This window comes from Phoenix dactylifera, unplaced genomic scaffold (genome assembly GCF_009389715.1).
Source record: "Phoenix dactylifera cultivar Barhee BC4 unplaced genomic scaffold, palm_55x_up_171113_PBpolish2nd_filt_p 000537F, whole genome shotgun sequence".
Taxonomy (NCBI): Eukaryota; Viridiplantae; Streptophyta; class Magnoliopsida; order Arecales; family Arecaceae; genus Phoenix; species Phoenix dactylifera.
Window position 1 is genome coordinate 278,653 of NW_024067946.1, and position 23,025 is coordinate 301,677.

Genomic DNA, 23,025 nt, shown 5'->3' on the forward strand with positions numbered 1-23,025 from the left:
TAAGCTGCTACAAATATACAATATGTATAGTTACAGACTTTTATAATACTTGCATACAAGATTGACCTGCACCACCACTTCTGAAATTTCACTTGGTGATGAGCCAAGCTGATACAAATTCAGCACGAGATGTTTAGCAAACTTAAATGTGGATTAGTTAGGTAGTAATATAATAAATTTTTTGCTTTCTCTGGCATTATTCATTTGAGAAAACAAAAATACTTGACATATATTCGCAGCCACTGGAAGGTTCTGTTGATACCACACTCACGATTGCACATTTTCTTTCCTTACTTCATTAAGGAATGTGTTCTTAATTTTCTTTCTATGCTTATATTTTATTGAAATATGCAATGGAAGTATGGCTCAACCAGCAAAGGTATAAAAGATAAAGCAAGGGAGATCCAAGAAATAACAAGATATTAACAAGAAAATCAGCTTTGACTACGAAAATAATCTTCTCTATGCATCCTGACTCAGTTCCAGCCTTTTTAGAACCAACTGTTGTATTGAGGTACATGTTCTACGAACAGCTAATTTGGGTATATTTCCCTTCTCATTGGATTTGGTACATCTGCTTCCAAAATATCCCTAGCTTCACCTTCTCAACACAAGGAGTAAAAATAAAGGACATGAAAAAACAATAATACCCATGACTATGCCAATTGTGATTATGCCAAAGAAAGATGGCATTTCTTCAACATTGAAATGGTTTAAATCCATCTGGTGAGAAGCACGTTCCGCCTTCAGTGCATTATTCTCCGCCTTCAGTGCACTGTTCTCTCTTGTTAACTATGATTAGTAATATCAGCAGAATTAGACGTTAAAAATCCTTGCTTTTCTCTCAGAACCTGCAAAATTACAGAAAAATATTACCTGCTCTGCCATGTCTCTGAGATCTTCCACAGCTTGCTGCACTGATGAAATTATCTGGAAGGTGACATCATCATATGCTGATTCAATGTCTTCAGGGGACTGAGGATCGAAAGAGATGCCTTTCATCATAAACAATTCCTCCAACAGATCCACATCTTCCTCTGAGAGATGCATCCTCAACTGCACATGTAAACATGTACAAAAGTTCGCATTATTGATCCAGCAAAATGTGCATAATGCCTGATTTCAAGTTTTTCATCACTGACATTTTCCAAAACTCTGTCATGTGAGTTGTTTGGGGTAGTTTTTTCGATGTTGTCTTTTTGTTCACTAGCAATGGCTATTAATGGTGTCTTTATAAGCTTTGCTCTGCAAAATGACCAATACATGACAATTTATTTGTTTTCCAGTTACAGAATTCGCCTGCAATATTTGTAAGACACACCTAGTGCCAAAGCGAAGAGTGGACAGGCTTTCTGAAGCATTTGAAGGGCTAGGAGAGCAGCAGCACAGCAATGCAGTTCTTGAATTCCCACCCTGCAATGCAAAGATACTGTTCAAGAAAGACAGAACAATAAATGAGACCAAAGGAATTTTTGATGACTGACTAGTGCATCTCGTAGAATGCGGGTAAGTTTCGAGTCACGATAAGGTATGTGGCTTGTTTTGCCTGAAGTAGAGAAAAGGACAACTGAATTAATGTGCTAGAACAGATAGATGGAATTTTCGAAGTAGCGATGCTTGCATTCAGAAAGGGGAGGGATTGCTTTTGTTTACCAGTTGTTAGAGCATTGATTACATTGCCCAGGGATGACAGGGACTTGTTTATCTTCTTGGCCTCGTCAAGGATTCTTCCTCCAGCACCAGTTTTTTCAACCTTCTCAGAACCAGCTAAATCGACAAGAACAATTTTTCCAGTTCTCATCCTACAAAAAGTAAAAGCTGTGCTCATAATTCAGAGCTCATAAATTAAAGATCATCACTTGCAACAATACATACATGTGAGTCTAACCAGTGACCAGAAACAAGTCACCCTGACAACCAAAGAACACAACGAAACAATCACACAAATATAGTATTGCTATTAACGCAGTAGAAATCCACATTATCAACTTCTCAGATCATTATGGGCAATATCTGCTAATTTTACACCAAGGAATCAATGAAACAAGGAAAATTTATTCATATGGAAATCAGGTCTTCCTTAGGCTCAAAATCCAGCATACTGCATCCTGAAACAGGCCTTGAAAGAATATTTGCATCAAATTGGAAACCTAAAAGGCCACTTTAAGATTGATTGGTGGTCAAGATCAGAGATGTAATGCGAAGTGTCTTAGGAACTACTCTGCTAACAGTGGTGTAATCTCTTTTCGTTCCTCGTTTTTCAAGAGATTAAAAAACTTAACAATTACTATTCTAGACATTTTTCTATGAGATAGGTGTATTGTAAACATATTCCAATTAAAGCAGTGAATGGATCCAACAGAATACATGGGGCCAAAGGCCAACTACTTTCAGTATTCTTGGTTATTTTCAGGAAAGAGGAAACCAAGAGGTGTAATGCCCTAGACCCAACCAAACATGGACACAGCTATGCTTGACAAACCCAATATCCATTCCCCTCTTCTATTGAGAGCACACATACCCCCCTCTCCCCATCTTGCCCTCCTCAAAACTTCCCACCATGAACCCTTATGGGCTGCCACATCCCCAGCAGTCCTCTACACCCCCATGCCTCTCTCTCTATTCCTCTCTTTCCCTCACTAACCTCCTGCCTTTCTAAGTGGTGATCCAAGGCTGTGTTTTGGAGGAGGAGAAGATAGAAGCCAAGAAATTGAAACTATCACCAAGGTAAGATCTTATTCCCTACTCTTAAGTTAAAATTCTTGGAAACAAAGGAGTAAATCTCTGGAGGCTTTAGTGTAGGATTTAATTTCTGAAATATTTGATACATTGGGTAGCAATGGCTTGGGGAGATGAGGAGTTTTTGAGTGCTTTGGTGTTGATCCCAGGACAGACTGGTTCTGCACTTATTCAGTCAGAAAATTATAACTTGAATCCGATTGAATATTTTAATCTGGAATTTTTAACTCAATATTGTTAACTCAAAGATCCATAAGCTTGCAAATTCGAGAATTTCTCAAGCTTCTTTGATTGGTCAAATAAATTGTTGAAATGCCCTGATGTGCAGGTGTAGGCAGAACAGAGAATTGAATTTAATTTGACTACAACCTTACTTAGACTTTGCATTATAGTGCAATTTCTGGTCAGGTAGTAGTTATGATGCATTGTTTTGAATCTGGAGATTATTGCCACTGTCCACAGAACAGGGCAGATTATGAAGACATGGCTTAAGATCAACTGTTACCTTCTTTGGATGTAAAACTAGGTTTGGAAATTTTGTACTTTGGAAGTAGGATGAATCTGGAAACTCTGGTGATTGTAGGATTCTCCAGTAGGGATAAACCCATTTTTCGTTTGGATATATTTCGATCAATCATGTATTTAGGGAGGGTTGGTATAATCAGATAGAAAACATTTTAAACCTCAACTACCTTTTTTTACGTTGATTTTTGAGGTGTTTGGGGAGTTTGCTAGTTGGTTGGTTGGGCACAGGACATGTCCTCACATGCACTTTCTTTTTCTTTGTAAAGACATTGATACCATGTGGATATAATTATATCATAACAAACATTATCATTATGACGAGAATGCATTCATGATATTTGTGGGGGAAATTGCTATGGAATGAGATTAAACTTTCATATATGAGATTAAAATTTTAATTGAGTTATGAATTCTATCTATATAATATTTGATATTTGATTATGACTAAGTTGGAGGCGTTAATTGAAGAATTGGCTTATTCGAAAAAAGCCTTGTTCTTTGGAAGATCTAGACATGCATTTGATGACTAACCTCGTGAAATTGATGCTTGGTCATAGGATATGTGCTTGACATAAGATTGATGCCCAATCATCAGGCATAAGCATGACATGAGAATGATGTTCAGTCAAGGAATGTAAGCATGACAAGAAGTTGATGACCATTCACAAGGCATATGTGGGACCAAGCCTGAGTTATCAAAAGTTCTATATTATGGGTTGTGAGTATTGTTGATTTGGAACTTGGTGAATTATATGATCCCTTATCAAAATATGGTTGAACTTGCAATTCAATTTTACATTTTATAGTGTATTTTTTGGATAATTTTGTGAAAATTACTCAGGTTTTTTATTCTAAATTAAATTGTGGAGTGTATGTGGAACACTTACTGGCTACATGTTCGCTATCTTATTTTTTTGCCTTATTTTACAGATACTGTGGCGAGTATGGTTTTGGGAGTGTGACTGAGGGCAAGGTGAGATGCTTTGTAGTGTGGACCGGACCTTACCCTTTAATTGACTATGAAAGAAAACTACTTCAAGTTTGTTAGTAGTAATAGTTATTATCATCTAAAACTTGGTGTAGTTGTAACCAAATGTTATTTTGGAAAATCTTGATATTTGGACTTTTGCATGATGGAAGGTTTGATACTTGGATTTTCTAGGACATAAATTCAGGGTCTTAGTAGTTCCGATGTCATCCACAATCTATTACTTTTTCAAATGACATCTGGTTTGGTTGCTTCTGCTGTCTATATGGTTTAATGTACAGGTTTCTTTAAGGCCTTGCACAATTCAAGAGGCTAAGCCTTGGAATATGCAGCTGCATCATGTGCCCGGTCTACCTTGGTTGGAGTGTGACAAGTTGTGGTATCAGAGCTTAGGTTATGATCGCTAGGGTTTGGCCTAGGATGAGGTGGGACCGACATTGAGTTTTGGGGATGCATTTCTATGTTATATAACTTGTTGATACTGATATTTAATTAGTATCAAGCAATTTTATCTTTTGCTATTCAAGCAATTTAGATTCTTTATAACTTGTTGATATTGATATTTAATTAGTGTAGACTGACAAGACATAAGGTCATGCTAGGAGACCAGTTCGGTTTACCAATGGCTTTGGGGAAGCTTGGGAGCCCATGAACCAACAAATCAGCGGCACTCACCAACCTGCTATTGGCACCAACCAGCAAGGGGATCCTAATGAACCTGATAGTATGCCCAAGGGGCATTGCAAATGTGGGATCTAGGGTTAACCTAGGTGACCAGCAGAAATCACAAAGTAAAAAGAGGCCCGGGGCTCTTTTTAATTTGGTGATTTTTAAGTAAAGTCTGTAAGTGATTTGCCAACTTTACTTAAAAGTCGCAAAAAAAAAAAAAGTGGCCAAACCCCTATTTCAAACGAAATAGGGACCAGGTTGCGGAGCTTGGAGGAGCCTCCTTCGCATGGCACACCGGCCTCTGCGTGGCTCGCCGGCCTCCTCCGGCCGACCTCCACTTTCCTCTATCTTCCTCTCCCTCTCCCTCCCTTCTCCGCACGCTCTCTCTTTTTTCCTCTTTCATTCTTCTTCTCCCCATCCAGCAATGAATTTTGTTTCCATTGCTGAAACCATCAGCTTGATACGACTGGAACCGCCTAGTTCGGGATGGTTTTGTAGATCCTGCATAGGACAAAAGAAGGGGAGAGAAGAGGAAAAAGAAGAAAAGAGTAAAAGAAGGCAAAGAGCCAAAGACAACTCAATATTCTGGATTCTCAAATCTCAATAATACAAATTGTATTCTTAATTAACATAGCAAGGGGTTTATATAAACAACCAAAAGCCTAATAAAAATCCAAACCATAGAAATAAAAAATTGGAATCCTCATAAAATTCTAGTCCTCCAATCCACATAAAAATAAAATTTCCTAATTCTCAAATAAAATAAATTTTTTATATTTGCGCCTAATAGAAGTGCACCTAAATTTCTTATTAAACAGTCCTCCGTCATACTCCCGTAGTTGGAAAAAACTGGACTTCGGAGAGTTTGTCTACTGCTTCAATCTCAAGTATGAGATAGAGGACGACCTTTCCATTAGACAAGATAACTATAGAAACTTACATCAGAAGAAGTATCAATCTCATCATCTTTCAATCTCATCTCTTTGTTGAGTAAGATGTGGCGCCTTAGAAACTGAAGTACCTACAGGATCACTTGATGTTAAAATAGGAGACTCAAAGGTACCTCGGCAAAGTAATAAATCCTCTACATTGAAAACATCACTAATATTTATATAATTAGGTAAATCAAGTAGATATGCATTAGGTCCAAGTTTTCTAATAATAAGAAATAGGCCAATAGCTCAAGCATAAAATTTCTTGAAGGAATTTTTTGACAAACATTCTGAATGAATACGAACCATAACATTATCTCCCATAAACTCCTTAGCCCTATGATACACAACAGTAGCAAATTTGTAATCCACATTACTCATTGCAATTTTACGCCTAAATTTATGGTTCAGAATATAAATGCTTTTTCTAACAAGAACCTGAGGAAGTGGCTTATTCTTAGATCTAAACTCCTTACTTGAGGGTTTGTCACTGATGTAATGTTCTTGCCCTCATTATTATCCACAAAACACACCTCACAATATCACAATGGTGGTCAACTACCTCTTAATCATCCTCAAACTCTTTCTCATCTTCAAATTATTCTATGTGATCTACTACCTGATCCTCAATCTCTTGCGGATCATCAGACTTATTGCTCTAAGGCTAAGGCTTGTTGAGGACAACGTGCAACTATATGACCTCCATTATGACAGCGATGACCTGCATGGAAGAACCACTATAATAGGGACCACCTATTGAACCACTAGAACAAGTAACAAACCGAGGTTTCATATTTCTAGTAGTACTATCCTTAAAAGCTGCCTAGAAAACAACCCTAGATTGGGTAGCAGATCTTGACTAAGAAACAGATCTAGACTAACAAGACTCACTCGCTCGAGAAGAGAACCTACATTGAGGAGTCTTAAGATACATCTCTATAGTGACGGCCTTTTGATAGGCCTCCTCCAAAGAATCAAAAGCATATAACACTGCTTCTCTCCTTATATCTTCCCTAAGCCCATTGATAAACCTCCAAATTATATGAAATGGATCTTCCTGTATCTTGGTCCCAAGCATAAGCTCATCAAATCGTTCCATACATTTAGACATAGTTGAAGTTTGCCTAGAGTTCAAAAGCTGATCAAACAATTGATTCCTATGGTAAGAAGGTAGATATTTCTCCATTAACTTTTGCCCCATGACTGCCCATTCGGTGATAAATGGATCATCTAAAGGCTGAAGGTTTTGTTGGACACTTTGCGAATATTTCTTAGGAGCTCCTACGAACTTCATCTTAGCATAACAAACTCTTTCTATCAATCATATCATACCCATCAAAGTAATCCTCAAGATCATCTAACCAATCTAGAAAGGTGTCAAGGTATAATTTACCATCATAAGATCGTACGTCTACCTTAACCAACCTAGTAATACCACTAGTGTTCTCCCGATCATATCTATAGGGTGGAGGGGAATGCCTATGGATCCTATTAGGATATCCAGCATACTGATCAATGGACCTATGACAGACTCCTCCTGGATGATAATGAACTGGTTGCTGATGGTCCTGTCTGGCTGATGTCTAGGAATATGATGTTCCTGTATAAACTCATCCTCATCAAACCTAGATTCCACACTATAAGGAGGATCTCTAGGCAAGGCTCTAACAACATGCCTAAGGGCATAATTCATCCTATTAGCACCTGCTAATGATTTGGGAATGGGGAGGATGCTATGGACTGACCTAACTGAATGAGAGGGCAGGTTGTCTAACAGACCCATCTGCCCCCCAAACCTCTTAGAGCTTGAGCTACCTTCTGACTCAATTGCCCATATTGTTAGCTCATTCACTAAAATTTCCAGTCTACAGAGTTCATAAAGGCTTCAGGGTCAAATGGTGGTCTAGAGGTGGAGGGAAAGACCTTTGCGGTAGTCTAGTCTATAGTGGATGGGTGGACACTCTGTTCCTGATCATGGTGTGATTCGATCAAATATAGGGCTATGAAAGTATACAGAGATAGACTAAAAATTAAAATAAGTAATAATGAATTCTAAACTATTATGATGCACACACACGACTAGTAAGTTAAATGCAAATGATATGCCAAAGTCCAAAAACTAGGCTAGATGCAACAAGCAAGAAGGCTAGATGCAAATAAACAATAGATGCAATGAACAAGAATATAGGATATTTTTTATATGGAAGAAAATGAATAAAATTAAACTTGGAACTAAAGTAATTTACTAGTTACCCAATCTATTAAATATCAATCAAGCTTTCAAAGGAAAAGATCTCACCTCACAAAGAGCACCTTAAACCACTACTTTACCTTCTAGCGAAGAAAAACTAACCGTAGAGGCAGAATCAGCAAAAACAGACAAAAAAAGAATCAATACGTCTAAATTAGCTAAGAACAAACTTTCGAAAAATCCTACAGGTGCTGATGTGGCAGCTGATGTTGCATAGTCTGCTGATGTGGTGATGAGTGGATGTTGGCATGCCACTAACTAGACAATGTGGAGCATCGCTGATTGGTTGTTGAACCAGGTCAGTTCAGATCAGGATTAGATCCGGATTCGTGGGTCGAATCTAGATTCGAACTTGAATCGGACCTGAGTTGGATCGATGTCAAAGAGGGTCAGATCTGGATTAGACTAAATCCATAAGGGCTTCTTATTCGTGAGGTTTGGCGTCCGCAACCCTAACTGCAGATGGCAATGGCGACGAGAAGGTGATGTGGAGACCGCCGAGGATGGGGAGGAAATGGCCCCTCACGGTTGAGGCCGAGGGCAATGACATAGAGAGCCTCACCAGAGGGGAGAAGTGGCTGCAGAGGAGTGGGAGTACTGGTTGGCTAGGATGTTCATCCCCAAGGCCCCCGCAAGAGTAGCGACGACAATGACAAGAGACCTGTGGAGAGTGTTCTTTGCATCGGGTAGCACCTCGCGGTGTCAGAATAGATGCCAGGGAAGAAGGCGAGCTATGTAGACGACGATAAGGTCCACTAGGAGGTCTGGCGATCCAATTCTTTGGGAGGACGATGCTGCTAGCGGAGGCTGCGGAGCCCGAAAACGGAGGGCTCCTGGTGCCTGGGACAAATGAGCTTATAGCAGCCTCGTCTTAGAGGTGCTCGCAAGTGGGGTTGATGGGCTATGAGTACTCGGCGGCAAGGGAGAGGATGCCATCAATGTAGGAGCAAAGGTGAAAGAGGGAGCAAGGGAGGCCGGTTTATGCGAGCGGTGGCTCTGATGATGCGCTGCACATGACTGGCGAGGGAGGTTGAGCTTGGAAGGGAGAGGGATGGTGGCGATGACATGGGGCATCAAGCTCGCAATAGGCAGCCTCCTTATGGATGTTCTCATCTACACAACGATGGTTAAAGGTTTCAGAGAATAAGAGCCGGCAGTGGCCGAGATAGAGAGGGAGGTGTGGTGGAAGAGATGAAAGGAGGGATGGTGGTGAAGAGGGGATTCATCCTCCTTTTGTGCTATTTTTTCTTTTTGGTGATGGTGGTGGACTCACGCGAATCTCGAGGTGGTGTTGATGGAGCAGTGAGAATGCTACGACAGTGGTAGTGGATCATAGTTTGCTTTGATATCAACTGATGTAGGATAAGCTCGGGAGGTAGGAAGAATAGGATGCTCTGACACCAAACCGACGCAAGATGGAAGAAGGGGAGAGAAGAGGGAAGAAAAAAAAGAAGAGAAGAAATAGAGGGAGAGGGCAACTTAATATTCCGTATTCTCAAATCTCAATAATGCAATTAACTTTACAATGGGTTTATATAGACAACCCAAAAAACTAATAAATTCTGTATCAAAATAAAATATTGGAGTCCTCATAAATAAAATCTCTTAATTCTCAAATAAAATAAAATATTCTAATTTTTATATTGCAACTAACAAAAAAGTATGCCTAGATTTCTTATCAGATGATCCTCCAACAGTGGTTTTGATGTCGACCTATCATTTAATTGAACGATATTTGGTTAGGTTGCTTTTACTATTTACATGTTTTGATGTGTAGGTTTATTTAAGGCCTTGCATATTTCAAGAAGCTAAGCCTTATGGAATATGTGACCATGTAACATGCCCGGCTGGTGTAGCTAGGTCGGAGCGTGAAACCAAGTTAGATCTTTGTTCTCTTAATGCCTTTTTCCCTTTTACTCTTAACCACTTTGTTTGTAAACCCAAACAATATTCATTAGCGATATAACTTTTATAAAAAAGGGTGGCCCAGGGCATGAGTCTCCCATCATTGTGGGGTCTAGGGAGGGTCAGATGTATGCAACTTTAACCCTATGTGTCGAGAAATTGTGTCTATGCTTCTAACCCATGACCTCTAGATCATCCTGGAGTAACCTTATTGTTGCGCCAAGGCTCACCCTCTATTAATGATAGAACCTCTATCCTTCAAAAACCTTCAAAAATACTCACCCAACTCCTACCTTATTAAAATAGAGCCATCCTAATTTTGATATTAAAACAAATCAAGATGGTAAATCCAAATATAGATTAAAACCATATGAAACCTTTTGATCTTGTTTTAAAACTTCCTATGATAAATACTCTTAGAAATCTCTTCATACTCATTTGACTTGTTCATGCTTGCTAATCCTTTCCACCTTGCTCTTATTCCTTAGCCCTTGTATGCAGCAAAGCCTCCTCTTATACTCCAAGTCATTCAACATTGTTCTAGATCACTCCATGGAGATTAGGAGATAGAGTATAGCACCACAAAATACAAACATTGTTCTAACCTATGTGGTGTTTCCTTTAATCTCTTTCTTTTTGGTGGTAACAACCACTTAGCTAGAAGAGGTTTATACACTCTTTTTTTAAGAGAAACTACTTTGTCACTTTTTGGCCAAAATCAAATTATGGTTTAAAATTTGTTTATATGAGCAACTAGTGTTACTTTTGTCCTTTTCTTGATCATTCGGATTCTTGATATATATTATAAAGTAGAATTTTGAGTATATGAAAGAATAGGAAGCATTATCATATCCAATTCAAAATAAATTGGAGGGATAAAAAATTTTAGACATGTGTTTGGGTATCCTAGAGCTTTGATCTCATAAAAACTAGACTTTATATGAGATCGAGTATATTTACTTTAACACTTTTCTTAACTTTGCTTAATTATTTCATTTTTAATAATTATTTGTGCAAAACAGGGGCTACGATTATCAGAACCACTACCGAAATTGCTAAACTTGAAAGAATCAAAGTCATTTTGCTTGATATAAACCAAACTTGTTCCAAGCTTTCAAACATTGGACCTTATAGTATCTAAATCCCTTCATGAATATCAAGGGTTTTGCAACATAGACAACCAATCTAACCCTTTCCCTTAAATCAATTTATCCAGTCCAATGGAATTGAAAGTACGTCCTGGTAATTCTTCTAGACCACTTGCAAAAGAACTCACGAGCTGATGTTTGATCTTAAATCAGCAATATGAGCTGAAATAGTGGGCCGCAGTCTACTTGATCGGAATAAATAGAAACTTTCAAAAAGAAGTTATAATCATTTTACTTTCCTTCATTCAGTATATGCTCTCATCCAGAATTAATTTCTATTGTGTTTTAGAACTAAATTCATTTGTTTCTTTCTAAAGAACCATGATAGTTTATATATAATATTTAGAGAGCATGGCTATGACTTCATTGTCTTTGACACAAAAAGGTTCTTGATTATTCTTCTTACTAAAATGAGTAGAATTCGAGTAGATATTGCAATCAATCTGTATTCCACAAGCAAACATAGTAGATTTTTAGTTAACTTCCATTTCAGATGTCAAAAGTTTTTAAGCTGACACCTTTCTCTCTCTTCATGAACTTTCACAGGAAAGTAAGATTCCATTATTTCTGACAAACAATTGATCACCCATATCTATCCACCACAAGTTGAAGGTCTATATTATGGCATGGGCATATGCACATATATAATCTATTTGTAGAAGTCCATCCTACTGTGACAAGTTTACACCACAAGCATATGAACCTATGTAGATTGGACCTAAATGCAAAAAGTTCAGCTTTTGCACCTCGATGTAAGAGTAACACCTTGACACACAACACAAATACTAAAAGAATATAATAAAGTGGAAGCATGGACATACTTTGTTGCTTTTATACAAAATTGGAACTTCAGAGTTATAATTTTAGCAACACAATACAAATTTTACAATGATTTAATATTTCTACATTTTGGCACCTTAAAAACAAACACGGAGTTGTGACAAACTTTAATTCTGGCAGCACCAGAAAAGAAGAATAACATACTTAGATGAAGTACAAACTCTTAACAGATAAAATTAAAGAAAAGGCTCTCCAATCCATCTAACAAAGCAGGATCAAATTTTTCAGAGTTGCAACAGTATAACTTTTGCATCTAGAGAATGGAAACCATATGTTTTCAGCCTGATAGTCATGAGTATGTAAATGTTTGCCTTTGCCAAGTGTTATATCTGAAAATTAGGCAACAAAAAGATATCTTAATCCAACACAAGGATGAGCAAATAAAAACTAACCTCCCATCAGTAACAGATTCCCTTTGAACTAAAAATATGTACAAGCAGTGGCTTCTACTACTGGCCAGATTCATTTCTATATATGTTAAAGTCTGAAAGGCAATAAGAATAGCCTAACATCTTACAGATGATGACGATGAGAAAACAAAAGCACTATATTTGTATACCCATCTTAACTTCAAGAATTAAAATTGGCAAAAGTAAGGATACGTGTTTCTCCAACAGCTCTATTGGCAATTCCCCGCTGCATGTTGTTATTAGTTAGGTAGGTCACATTAACAAACATTGCATTTAAGTGTAACCAAGATATCTTACAGAAAGACTGCGCATGGCTTCCAAAGCATTCGAGATAGAGATCTGGATATCAAATATTGGACAAAAACTTAACATCAGAACTGACAATTACTTTCTTTTTCTAACAAAAACATGCTCAGCGATCAAGCTATACCTCTGTTGCCCCAGAAATGTACATCTCTTGGTTTTTTCCCTGCTTAATTTGGAGGTTATCTTTTGATAAATCAAAAAGGTCTCTGAAAGATAGCATAGAAGAGTTAATTCTCTGAAAGTTAGTATAAAATTTCATTTGTTCCATGCTTGGAGTAACATTAGGGAGATTCTATCTGCTTTAGAATATGAAATTTATCCATCAAAAGTAGTTCAGAAGCTACGAACCTTATCTTATCCATATAGATTTCCACCTAAACATGACAAGAAAACATATATAAATGATATCGCCACAATTATGAGGACAAGTCAAAGAAATGGTTTATATACCATTGACAACTTGAGCGTGCACTTAGCCATATCTGTTGAAGATTTCAAGCTTTCAAGAAGCCCATCCACAACACGCTGAAGTAGTCCTTTGTCATGCTCATCACAGTCGAATATATTGGGGCCCTGATTGAAGAGTGAGTGCATGTAATGGATCAGAAGAATAATATTTACCTACGTCATGTTATCTAGTAGATTTTTGTCCGTGATCTTATCAGATAAAAGAATGGAACTATGATTTCATCACTTGACCTCCATGCTGTATGTCTTTCCTGCTCCAGTCTGTTCCACAATCATGAATGAAAGCTAAAATAAGCCAGCATTATAAAAATAAAATGCTACTAGTATTCAGCTTTTAATGAAAGAGTAACTAAAACCAAACAATCTTCTCCCCAAATTTCAAGGCTTTCACCACACATTTGAATTTGATAAGCTCAAGTTATCCTATCATTGCATCACTTTGCTTGATTGTCACACACTCACACAAATGAGATATTCCATACAACAATGCAAAGTAATTTATAAAACTGTCATGATGTAAAACTTGGTACAATGTGTACTTTCAGGCTTCATGACGACAGCTAAATCAAGATACATATGTAGCTATCATACAATTCAGGATATTTTGCAGCAATGGAATTCAATGCATCACAGTGCACACATTGCTGACCTTTTTATATGGTTCAAGGAGAACTCAGGATCTTTTTTCTTGACTGCCTCAAGATACTTTTGAATGGATGTGACACAAAAAAAACAGGAAAAGAAACATTTGATTATGCTTTTGTCCTTTTATGTTTCAAAAACTCTTTGTATGAAAAAGTAGACCTTACAAGTACATTCTACAAAAGGCCCAAAGTCAACAGAGAAAAAGGCCCAGTGCCCTTCCCAGAAAAGAGAAACATATTGCAGCAACACTTTTAAATTTTACTCTGATGAAGTAATTAGCCAATAGCCATATTTGCATATGCATTACTGGATTTACATGTTTTGATGTATTCAAGTTGTATGTGTGCAGACTCCATATGTACATGAATCTTCAGTGTGGTGATATCTCATTGCATCTGATCTTTAATTCTTTACATTAAAAGCAATGTGATCTTTAAATGGGTTACATGGTCGAGTCCTACTACCTATTTAATAAACAGATTTCCTTCAGCATTAGATTTTAACCTGTCTTCTAAATGCCATGTGTTTGGGTTGACAATTTAACTATATACTTATATGTCAACCCCATAGAGACCTGCCTATGTGCTCATTAAAGGCCAAGCTGCTTATAGGGGCAGTTTAGTCCTAGGTGAGATACTATCAAGCCAGCCCCACCTAAGGCAAGTTCCTATAGGAGCTCCCACTCATTTTTTAGATTTAAACTCACAAATATTTGCATACAAGTACTGATTTTAAAAGCAAATTCCCATGCAACTCCCAACTGTTTACTCCACTGACAAATTGTGCCTCTTCATTTCTCTTCCAAAATTGCCTACCCATGAAGTTCAATTTTAAGTTTTCCCCCAAAATAGAAGGTAGAATAATCTACTACTCAAGATACATTCATTATGTCCATCCTATTCATCCGCTCTTACAAAGATGCATCTTCTGTACATCTAGACTAGTAGAAAGTAAATTTACAAATGGATTACAATATCACAAATAAAATGTCTTAGAATTTTTAACTTCATCTTGATTTCCAGGTAATAGAGGGCAAGTCTTGGTGCGACAGTAAACTGCTCCATTATGACTTAGTGTCATGGGTTCAAAGCATGGAAACAGCTTCTCTGCACAAGAACATATGGCCACATATATTTGACCCTTCCCAAACCCCATAATGGCAAGAGCCTTGTATACTGGGACACCCTTTTTCATCTTGATTGCCGGTTACCGAGATCCCATAAGAATTATTTGAACTCAATAGCATTCCATCCAACTTTCTGCAGTGCCACTGGAGTAGCCACCAACTGAAAGTGCTAAAAGGCGCAGCTAGAAAGATAGCATGACATAACATTTTCAAAGTCAACCAAGTTTCATCAGGTAGATGCTGCTCTTTTCATGCAAAGCCTGCAATTCCGGTTAGTGCATCAAATCCAATGCATTTAAAAAAACATTATGTAATTTATAAAGCACCTAGGTTGCCTAAAAATCTTTGTCAATGGCTACGTGAGTACTTCCATTACTCATTCCATCACAAGTTAGGTTCCCATTTTTATCTATTTATTTAGAGCATTTAATACATCTCCATTATGTTATATAACCATGCTTGGCTTTTGCATACACATATATATACTTTACTTTTGCACTTGATGTACGTTATGAGAAATAGTATAGTAAGTTCCAAATTTCTTACCTAGATGAATGGTGCATATACACTAGCAATAATCTAATACAAATTTTATAAACTTGTCTTTATGCGTCCTTTGCATGGTCCTATAAATGAAGAAGCATCTAACCAATAAATTCAACATTTCCAATTCCTTTGCTAAAGTACTAATGTCCTCACCAACATTTTCTATAGAAAACAAAAGATAATATGGTTGTTAATCAACCACTTGCTCATTGTATACTTAAATCATCATCTTAAAATGTTCCTAGAAAGTGCAACCAATACATTCTTTTTGCTTTTAGACTATCATCCTTGCAGCATTTCAGTATATTTCAAATTAGAATTTAGATAATGATAATTTATCAACAAAATTTCCATTGTCAAAAACATACAACAAGAAACTTAGTGTTATGAGTTGTCCATCAAGACCATAGAGCAAGTAATACAAGGTAGATACAATTTTTTTAGTTCTATTTTAGGCCACTTATATGGAGAATAATTAAATTATCATGCACAGTTCTAATATTTCAGATACTTTGATTTATAATCCACCACATCCCGTCTTAGTAAACGTTTCTTTTGCCAATTGAAGAAGAACCATATGAAAATCTCCTCTTACACTTTGAGTATGATATAGTCCAGAGCTTAAAAACATGATGTCTACCTTTTATGCATAAACTACCAAGCCAAAGTGCTTTTTTCTAGAAGTCATATATTTTATCTTGACTCTAGCTGATCTTAGCTAGATGATGCTTTTATCTTAGCAACAAGAATTATAAAATGCTTCTCACTGCTGTCGGTTAAGAGAATATCATTCAACAAATTGTTCTTATCTCGGTTGTGAAAATAAGGAGTAGGTGTAGGAGTGGGCATTGGTGCATATGCAAGGAAGCAAACATTATAAAAGCACTTCAAGTAAGTGTCTAGGAAGCAGGTAATGATTCAAGTTTCCACAGAGTTTACAAGGCAAGTACGCTTCCAGCTACTAAAGTTTTTATTAGAATGTTTGCGTAACTTGATCATATGAACAAGGTGTTGCCACTTATCTGGAGCCCTGATTAGTCAAGCTCATGTCATGGGCCACATAGATGAACTATTTCCTAGCACCCCACACATATAAACAAGCTAGATATACATTAGTAGCTCTTAATATGAAGAAGAAAAGCAGTGAATCATAAAAAAATTGAGATGGACAGGCAATGGAATGTATGTCAATTACCCAAATGAAGGAAAAAGACACTTGTACCACATCACATATTGGATAACTGTAATTTCCATTTAAATAACATGGCATTCTTTCAAGAACACTGTCAGTACCAGTGGCAATTGAAGTTCATAAAAGTAATAATATCAACATTTCACTAGAAGTTACAAACAAAAATCAGCACTACTGCTAAAGGTACCTCTTGTTATCAAGCCTTCTACTAACTACATAGGTTTTCTAATAAGCACCTGTTTTTGGATATTGATACCAAAACTCCCTTTTTCTAAAGTAGATAAATGAAACACGGATTTATATATAAGAGCAAGAAAAACAGTTAGAAAAATGAGAAACAACTATATTTCTAAGCTATCATTTCACAACCTGTGAACGGACATAAATGATAATACATTAAAATTAAATGATAACATTGGTCAATACATATAAACACCTATTATGAGTATGTTTAATTAAACTGTAACTCACTTGTCCATAGGTAATGATCGTTCCATTTATTCCGTTCATGGCATCTGCTTTAAGAAACATAAAATATCTCTCAGGCATATAAAGCTATGGAGATGACTTTGGTAACTAGGATGCAAAAATCAAGGTGAGGCATTATAAATAAAATATGGAGAACAAACCATATAAGAATATTAATTTTTGCAATAAGCACAGACCTCCAATAATAGGCATTGCAAGGAACTCATAGACATCTGCTTGTCCACAATCTGGGTAAAACACTTTATCAAAGCAAAAGAGAACATCATCCTCCTTCTCATCCTAACACAGATGAAACCCTTTTATCAGAACATATACTTTTGTGACAACATTAACAAGACAAAATATAATTCAGAAGAAGGATACCAACCGTGAACCAAAAAGACTTAGCATCTAAGGCCTGAAAGCATATAGCATCATCATAACCTCTTCTCTCACTTGAATTTAAAGGCCTAAAACGCACAGAGATTGTCACATTTGACATTTTTTCCACCTGTGACAAAATTTCAACAAGCATATCATATATTAATGCCAAAATCATATTGTTGTACAAACCTGAAATTTTTCTAGTTGATTAATCACCTTGCCCGGCAGAGAAAGGGGAAAGTTAAGAAAAGATTATGATCAGTCCATTTTCTTCCCTCTTCTATTCCTACTTCATGATTTTACTTGTTCATTGATTTATATGACTAGAGTCTGGCAAATGCAATGCATGTGAGACGTCGTATGGATGGCTGTAATTTTCCCAAGTTACTGAAGATTTTTTGTTTCCATGTAATTTGATGAACGCAATTCTAATTTGGGAAATTCACCTTCCTTATTTCTTTCACTTAAATTAAGAACTGAAGTAGGAAGGTATATCTATTCATGACAGAAGTAAATGTAACAATGTGGAGATGGACTATCACTGACCTCATGAAGCAGAACCTCACAGACAGAGTGGAGGTGGAGGTTTGAAATTTGGGTTTAATATTAAAATAAATATTCTAATACTTAAATCATATACATGCTTGAATATCTTCTAGTGCTTTGCTTTCTTGTTCATTTGTACAGCACATTTGAAGGTTAATTCTAGATTTCTTTGCAAAACAACTGTGTCTGGAAGATTGCTGGATCAGACTTAACCCTTTCTTTTCATCATAACTGTGCTTTGTAACCCTGGAAAACTCTAAGCCAGTGATTCTGTTGAGTGCTTCTAGAAAATTCAGGGCAGCGGCCATACTTCCTCCTGAAAAACTTATATTCCTTGTGGAGGACCTCCAAGCATTATTTTCATGCTGAGGAAATACTAGGACTGCATCAACATGTCAATAGAATATATAATATGTATAGTAAACGTTCCAAGGTTAAGAAATTATAAATATGTAAATGAGCTGAAGTGGGATAGTTTGCCTTGTTGTGCAGAGCACAATAACAACAACACAACACCAATGACAATGAATAATAAGACTTCAAGGGACCACATAAATACTCCAGAAAAGTATTACGAAAACCTAAAATTCCTTTCAATTGTATGGATGGAGAAACGTTACAGAAAACAAATTCCTTAAAAGCTCAAGGTATTTCTGCCAGGATTAGATGACCGACTAGTATAATTAGGATAAACTGTTGTCCCTAGAAAAGTGATCAAGATCAGTACATTTTGGCAGAGGAAGAGAGAGAAAAACATAAGTTCATGAAATTGTTTATAAATCCACTAATACCGCGAGGCCTGTCTAAATAGAACGACCATAAGTCCCATGATTTTGATAACTTTTTTACCGAGAATTGGCCCGCGATGCTCAAATCGCCATATCTTGGCAACCCTAAAGATTTCCATAAATGACTTGCTCGAGGAACAATTTCCATAAATAACACTAAAATAATCAGGAATTTGGAATGATCAAATTCAGTCTAATGATAATGATGGAGTTATGTACTCGTTCACCGAAACTCTAATGGAAGACTAATTGCATTTTACGTGCAAAACTAAAAAAGGTAAAAAAAAAATACAAATGCATCAATTCACTTATGAGAGCTAACATTAAACAAATCTCAAGTTTGCAAGTAAGGCGGTCCAGAGTTTCTTTTTCAAAAAAAGAAAATTCCAATAAAGCTCTCACTCTATCTCTCCCTTCCTTTATGGGCTCCCCTCTGTCTCTCTTGCTGGCTGCAACAAAAATCACTACCCTCGCCGGCGATATATTCGATGCCATAGGTAAAAAATTAAATGTGGAAAGAAAGAAATTTGCAGGAGAAACGGCAAAAAAACATCTTACCGCGGAATGTCTATCTCTTCGCCAAAGCCGATCTCTCACTCCCGCACACCGGGGTATTCAATGGGTTCTTGTTTGGGTCTGAAAGCAGGAGGAGAAATCTCTCACCGGAAAAAGAAAGCAGAAAGGAGAAATCTCACGGATCTCGGCCGGAAGCCACCGGGTTAATGTAAACATCCCGACCCGCCCAGACCCGTAGGCCGTCTATTTGTATCAAGTAGGGCTGGAAGTGGGCACGGGCCGGGCCGATTCGGGTCGGGATTTGGACAAGCGGATAGAATTTGGATCAGGCTTGGACTTAAAATAGACCCAAAGATATTTCAGGGCCGGGCACACTAGGCTCAGCATGGATACGGCCCAAGCCCAAGACAAACCAGTCCAGCCCGGATTCAACTTTCGTGGCATTCCGGGTTTGATTCATGTGTTCCAAGATGCGCTCTTACAAAATTTTCATTAACAAGCCTCACTTTTCCTATTACTGGCTCTGTGATACATGCTACAGGGGGGGTCTAACAATCCTTGTTTGATCCACTTGATTTCTGAGTTGCTGTTTACATGTGTAAGAGGACGTGGACCATTATATTGCTTGATTGCAATAACGCCAAAATGGGTTGGCCCAGTTTTTGATATAAATGGTTAAATTGGGCTGGCCCAATCTAGGATCGGGTTGGGCTTGGATCAGACTCAGGCCTGAATTTTCTACATTTTGGGCCTGAGCGCAACCTGAAGTCCAACAAAAGATATTTTGAGCCGAGCTCAAGTAGAAACATGACCCGGCCCACCCCAGCCCATTTCCAACCATAATATCAAGGTTCCAAAAACTATCTATCCTACATCAATCAGGGGTAGGTACAGTTTACATCGACAAATCAATAAAAAAAATCTATAGATATTCATGGATACATTTTAAAACTTCTAGATAATTTTTGAGATTTTTTAATGATATTTTCAGTAAATTATATGTTTTTGATATGATTTTATGTATGTCCTAAAGTTATAAACTACATAACTGTCACGTAAATATCATATCATACAATATATGAATTACGTATATAAATTTTAGATATTCATATTATCATTTGAAAAGTAACTTAAAAGCACTATCTGCAATAAATGAATTACATATATAAATTTTAGATATTTAGATTAGCATTTGAAAAGTAACTTTAAATATAACTTTAGCGATGGCGTACAAAGCCTTGGAAAAGGATAATAAAAAATATTTTAGTAACACACAAAAGGCCATTAACAAAATTATTTTTTTTCAAACAATAGTATATCTAAGAGTAAATTACAAAAACTTTTATGAGATTAAGAGTAAATTACATCTATAGCCAATAGTTTAAAAAATTTATGTTTATTCTTCTCAAGTTTATTTTTATCCAACACTTCAATCCATAACTTAACAGAATGTTAGTCAAACTGTTAACTTTTAATGAGGCCCAAATATCACGTCAAAAGATATTTTAAAAATGACCAAAAATAACTTTACGTGGGATAACAACCACGTAAGGGCATATGAGTCAATTACAAATCCCGCCAAAGGTTTACGTTTATTACACTTACATCCAATATTTTGTCAAATCTACACTTACACCTAGTTAAATTAACAACATTAGTAAAATTGTTTATCTATTGTAAAAATTCAAAATTACTCCTATAAAAAAATAAGGCTCCTCTTTCACTTGCCTGACTTCCAAAGTTGTTCGAAGTTTTCCATCTTCAGGAATCTTTTTCTCTTTAAAATTGAGCAGCTAGGGTTTCTTTCTCGCTTCGCCACCCTACCACGAGCATTCATTCCCGACAAATGACCGACGCAAGCTTCCTTCCCAACCAGCATCCAGTAACGAGTATCCTTTCTAACTAACATTCGGCAACGAGCGTCCTTCCTGATTAGGTTTTGTTTTTGCTTCCTTGCCCAACATGTCACATGGATCGAGGATGCCAGTTATTATTTGCTGATTCTAATTTTACTTATCTAATACCGTAAACATGATTTCTTAATATTGTCGCCGTAGATAAGGATTTCTATATCTACATATGGAACTTTGATAGCTCTATCAGTTTATCATCAAAAGGATTCAAATCAATGTGTGCATAAATACTTTTCATTTTTGAGGGTGGATTAGTTGTGGTTTCATGGCCTGGCAAGATCATAGATAGGTTGGTTCAAGCGTTGATGCTAATTCTCTAGAGTAGAAAATTGTAAAGGCATTAAGTTGCTTGAGAGATCTATATTGCTTTTTTCTTAGCACATGGCTCTTTCTCGATGATTCATCAAGATCAAGCTCCAGACCCATGGCGCCATATGTTGTTCTCCTCTTTAGGTGAATGTTATATCACTTAAGACTAGTTTGGTCATTTTATAAAAAAAAATTTATGTGGCATTTAGGTCCTATTTAAATTAACAATTTAGCTACCATTATGTTAAATTATGAATTAAAGTATTAAATAAAAATATACCTTAGGAGAATAAGCATAGATATTTCAAATTATTGGATGGAAGTATAATTTATCTCTAATTTTAGGAGTTTTGTATAATTTACTCATCACTCAGGCACAATTTTGATTTTTTATATGAGGTAAATGGCTTTGCTAATGCTATTAATTTAACTGGGTATTGATGTAGGTTTTACAAACTATTAGCTGTAAGTGTAAAGTGGTTTTTGTAATTTACTCTGTATCTTACTATAATTTTAAAAATGATACATAGAAATCTATCAATATAAATAATTCTTCTAAAAACTAAAAAAAATAATGAAACATGTTCCAGCTTAGATTATATTAAACAAAAACTATGAGCAATTAAGACAATATTTAATGTTAATAATTTATTATACTTTTTTTAATATATTATGTAATTTTATGAAAAATCATTACTCCTGCACCACTCATCCCTTGCACTGCCATCTACTCTCATTCCCCATGACCATTACTATGACGATAAGTGATGCCCCCCTTTTCTCATTGCTTCCTCCCTTCTCCTCCAACCCCCCCCCCCCCCCCCCCCAACACACATCCGCTCCCCACCATTCTCCCTCCTCATCTACCCTTCCCTCCTCCTTGGCATCCACCATGACCTTACTACCCCTTCTAACTGCAGCCCACCCACGAGCGGCCTAATATATTTGGAGGCTTAAGGCCGTTTTGTCTTTGAGACCTTCCCTAGGCCGGCTTAAGGTGAACTCACAGGGATACCTTTTTTTTTCTATTTTGTTTTTGAGGTCTTTCCTATAGTGAGCCTTCTTTGGGCTAAGGGCCTTAGGCGACTGTCTAAGTCGCTTAAGAGTTGGGCCGGCCCTGGCACCACCTCCCTCGCTACCACTTGCCACCTCCTCGAGTGCTCCAACCTACGTCACTTCTAGGCTTGCATAGAGCCGCCAGCTCCAAGACTTCTTAATGGTTGTTGAGAGCATCCTCACCTTTGATCTCATTGCCATAGATGTGCCCCCTACCTCCCTCCTTGTCAACCTCTTTTTGGATATGAGAAGAGAACAAATTATTTGACTAAGCTGTTGGGTGGGCATACCACCACTACAAGAAAAACTATCTTTCCCGACTTTTGTCTGCCGACGCTAAGTAGAAGCGTCGGCA

General features: G+C 37.0%; 1 protein-coding gene across 3 annotated transcripts; it reads right to left on the bottom strand.

The window, feature by feature from the left end:
• Positions 1-362: 362 nt before the first annotated feature.
• LOC103713278 (kinesin-like protein KIN-1) lies at positions 363-19,600 on the bottom strand. 3 transcript variants are annotated; one of them, XM_039119366.1, is made up of 18 exons: positions 19,435-19,600; positions 19,279-19,340; positions 17,547-17,669; positions 17,356-17,458; positions 17,162-17,205; positions 13,413-13,442; positions 13,164-13,286; positions 13,062-13,087; positions 12,838-12,919; positions 12,705-12,746; positions 12,600-12,633; positions 12,390-12,465; positions 1,654-1,802; positions 1,485-1,546; positions 1,322-1,413; positions 1,143-1,245; positions 877-1,056; positions 363-792 (listed from the first exon to the last, which is right to left on the bottom strand). In XM_039119366.1, exons 3-18 carry the CDS (start codon positions 17,658-17,660, stop codon positions 598-600), a joined length of 1,455 nt encoding a protein of 484 aa, XP_038975294.1. In that variant the 5' UTR covers positions 17,661-17,669; positions 19,279-19,340; positions 19,435-19,600; the 3' UTR covers positions 363-597. The 3 variants fall into 3 exon arrangements, with proteins under 3 accessions (XP_038975294.1, XP_038975295.1, XP_008798370.1); XM_039119367.1 differs by lacking the exon at positions 19,279-19,340 and having other exon boundaries at positions 12,600-12,630; XM_008800148.3 differs by lacking the exon at positions 19,279-19,340.
• Between the last annotated feature and the right edge of the window lie 3,425 nt (positions 19,601-23,025).

What these genes read in the sequence shown, in the direction of transcription:
- LOC103713278 (XM_008800148.3), bottom strand. Translation starts at nt 17,660, where the DNA reads ATGTCAAATGTGACAATCTCTGTGCGTTTTAGGCCTTTAAATTCAAGT. An exon ending in CGATCATTACCTATGGACAA is followed by an intron (nt 13,443 to 17,161) that starts GTGAGTTACAGT and finishes ATTGTGGAACAG; the next exon opens with ACTGGAGCAGGAAAGACATA. An exon ending in AATCAATGCTCTAACAACTG is followed by an intron (nt 1,547 to 1,653) that starts GTAAACAAAAGC and finishes TCTCTACTTCAG; the next exon opens with GCAAAACAAGCCACATACCT.